The sequence below is a fragment of the Cariama cristata genome, unplaced genomic scaffold, assembly GCF_000690535.1.
Source record: "Cariama cristata isolate BGI_N322 unplaced genomic scaffold, ASM69053v1 scaffold23769, whole genome shotgun sequence".
In the NCBI taxonomy this organism is placed as follows: domain Eukaryota; kingdom Metazoa; phylum Chordata; class Aves; order Cariamiformes; family Cariamidae; genus Cariama; species Cariama cristata.
This window is the reverse complement of record NW_009636621.1, coordinates 1-2,736: the sequence shown is the minus strand read 5'-3', so window position 1 is coordinate 2,736 and position 2,736 is coordinate 1. Positions and strand designations below refer to the sequence as shown.

Genomic DNA, 2,736 nt, shown 5'->3' with positions numbered 1-2,736 from the left:
ACCCGCGGGCGGTCCTGGGCGTTTCTCCTGGGCGGTCTTGCAGAGCGGACAAGAGTCCGCAGCGCTGCTGTTGTCTGTTTCTGGAGGCGTCCGCACAAGCGGGGCTCCTGCTGGGTTTTCACGGCTGCGTGGGACGGGGCAGCAGACTTGGGCGCACCTTCGGCTGCGGTCGGTGTGTTTCAGAATATCGACGATGGCACTTCCGACCGGCCGTACAGCCACGCCTTGGTGGCAGGCATTGACCGCTACCCGCGGAAGGTGACCGCTGCGATGGGCAAGAAGAAGATTGCAAAGAGGTCCAAGATCAAGTCGTTCGTGAAGGTTTACAACTACAACCACCTGATGCCCACCCGGTGAGTGTCGCCACAGGAGTGTCGCCAGTGGGGTTGCAGTTTGCTGCTGGTGGGGCCGAAGAAGTCTCATCTGCTTTCAGTGATCGTAGGTTTCATGTGTTTTCTCTAGTAAGCACTGGGAGTCATTAAAGTTCTTAATTGTGTGACTGAATGGATGTGGGGTGTATGCTGTGCAAAAACAGGGACTTGAGGGGGGTGTGAGGCTGAGAGGAAATATTAATGAACTTCTGAAATAAGGCAGCTGGCTCTTATTTGAGCCACACTCACTTTCCTCTTGATCATGGGGTGTTAACGGATGAGCTTTTGAGACAATTGTGAGGGTCTGGGCTGGTGGCAGAGCTGTTGTGGCCCCGTGATGTTTCTTCCTGTCCCCTTGGAGCTCCTGCTGGTGCAGACTGCCAAATACAACGTGTTGGCTAGAGCTGGTTGTCTTTTGTGAAGCATGTAGCTGTTTTCTTTACAGGCTGAATTAAATGTTTTTGGATGCTATACTGGTTTGGTGATTTCCTGAACTGAGAAGGCTTTAAGATCTGTAGGCCCTTAACCTGGCACTGGTACATGCATTTGACTGGTTTGAGCTGCCTGCTTTGTTTTCATCCCTGTGCCAGGTACCGTGACGGTTTCAAACCTTCCTGCTCTCTTGCCCAGGTATTCTGTCGATATTCCGCTGGACAAAACAGTGGTCAATAAGGATGTGTTCAGGGACCCTGCTCTAAAGCGCAAAGCAAGACGTGAAGCCAAGGTGAAATTTGAGGAAAGGTGAGTTGGAGGCTTGTCACTTCGTTGGTGTCGGCATCCATCCCCAGGGCGAGGACTCGGTGTGGTTGTGCCACGGCCTGGGTGAGTCCCAGGTTGGATGCTTCTGCCCCAAGTTCCTTGAATACATTGTTGGTTGAGTGCATTCCCGCTCTCCTCCTGTGCGCGTTTATGCAACTGTCTGTTCAGGGAGCTGGTGGGTTGAGATGGGGCACAGTTTACCAACAGCTGTGGACTTAGGCTGACCTTTATGATGATGCTGCAGACTCGTGCCAGCATGAGTGGGGCCTTTCAGGTGCCAGATGACAATCTCTTGGCATTGTACTGCTGGTTCATCTGCTGTGTCCCACTGGGCTTAGTGGGACAGGGCAGCATTGACACTTGCCCAGGAGTGTTCGGGTTAGTGTTCCTTCTTTTCAGTTTTCTGTTTAGAAACTCCTTCAGCGGAAGGAGCTGTTTGGCCTCAGTGGGACGCAGGGTGTCTTGCAGGCAGCCCAGGACTTTTGCTGGTTTAAAGCACTCTGCCCGTGATCGTAGGCTGTTCTCCAAGGGCATCTGCTGATAGCTGCCCTCCACATGAGATGTGTAGCGGGACTGCCACGTGCTGCTTTCTTATCTCTTGGGGTGGAAACTGCCGTAGTGCGGGTGTCGTTCATGAGGTGGCTTCATGAGAAAATATGGAAGCTGACGTTCACTTCCCTTGGGAGTTTAAATATTTAAAGCAGGTCTAGTTGCAGCCGGGGCTGAAGAGACCAGGTGAATTACCTCTGGGTAAACCAGGCGCTGTGTCCTGCCAGTGTGGGAAGATCTGGACAGTTTGGGTGCAGGTCTTGTGCTTTTGCCTGCTGGTACAGAACATTCTCTAACCTTTGTGTTCCTCTTCTTTCAGATACAAGACAGGCAAGAATAAGTGGTTCTTCCAGAAGCTGCGATTCTAAAGGTGTAACAAGATTGCATCAATAAATGTTTATTAAAAACCATTTTGTTTTGTTGTATTAAAAAAAAACCCGTGTTGCTAGGCCTTTTTCTCTGTGGTGTTGGACCTTCTTGCTCTGTGTGTCTGTAAGAACTGGGAAAGCCATTGCAGTCCAGGCAAGCCTCAGAGTGTCTGCAGAACGTGGTGTCGTCTGAACCGTGGGTGAACGTGCTGTCTCTGTGGGACTGTCCTTGAGCATCTCCTCTCTTGTGGGCTGGAGGTTGCTCTTTCCCCTTCCTGCTGCTGAAGGGTCATTTATGTCACCCCTGCTGGAAATCTCTGTTTCCCAAAACTGCAGTAGTCCCTGGGCAAGAACAGGGGTGGGAGAGGGAAGATGAATGGATAATTCCAGGTGTCTGCTTCTCTCATCTCTTCTCTGGCTGAGAAATACAGCGATGTGTGGGGCAACTTGGCCAGTGGCTTACCATGGGTGTTAAATTTTTGGTTACTTTTGCAAATGTTCTTTATTGTGCATGTGATGGCCTTTCGGGTGCCTGGGGAGCAGAGGGTGGGTTAGGGGAGTTAAATCGAAGACAAATGCGGAGGGCAGGAGGGGAAAAGGTTATTTAGTGGTTGGGGCTGAGGCGGGTTGGCTTACTTTGGGAAAGGGGGCACGGGTGAACGCGGGGTGGGTGGGCAGGCGGCGGCGGC

The 2,736-nt window shown here is 51.8% G+C and overlaps 1 protein-coding gene across 1 annotated transcript; it reads left to right on the top strand.

The window, feature by feature from the left end:
• Positions 1 to 86: 86 nt before the first annotated feature.
• Positions 87 to 2,089, top strand: RPL27 (ribosomal protein L27; the record flags this gene model as incomplete). The annotated part of the gene is made up of 3 exons (XM_009707987.1): positions 87 to 353; positions 1,002 to 1,112; positions 1,999 to 2,089. Coding segments are annotated over 3 exons (427 nt in total), but the record flags the coding sequence as incomplete, so codon positions are not given.
• Between the last annotated feature and the right edge of the window lie 647 nt (positions 2,090 to 2,736).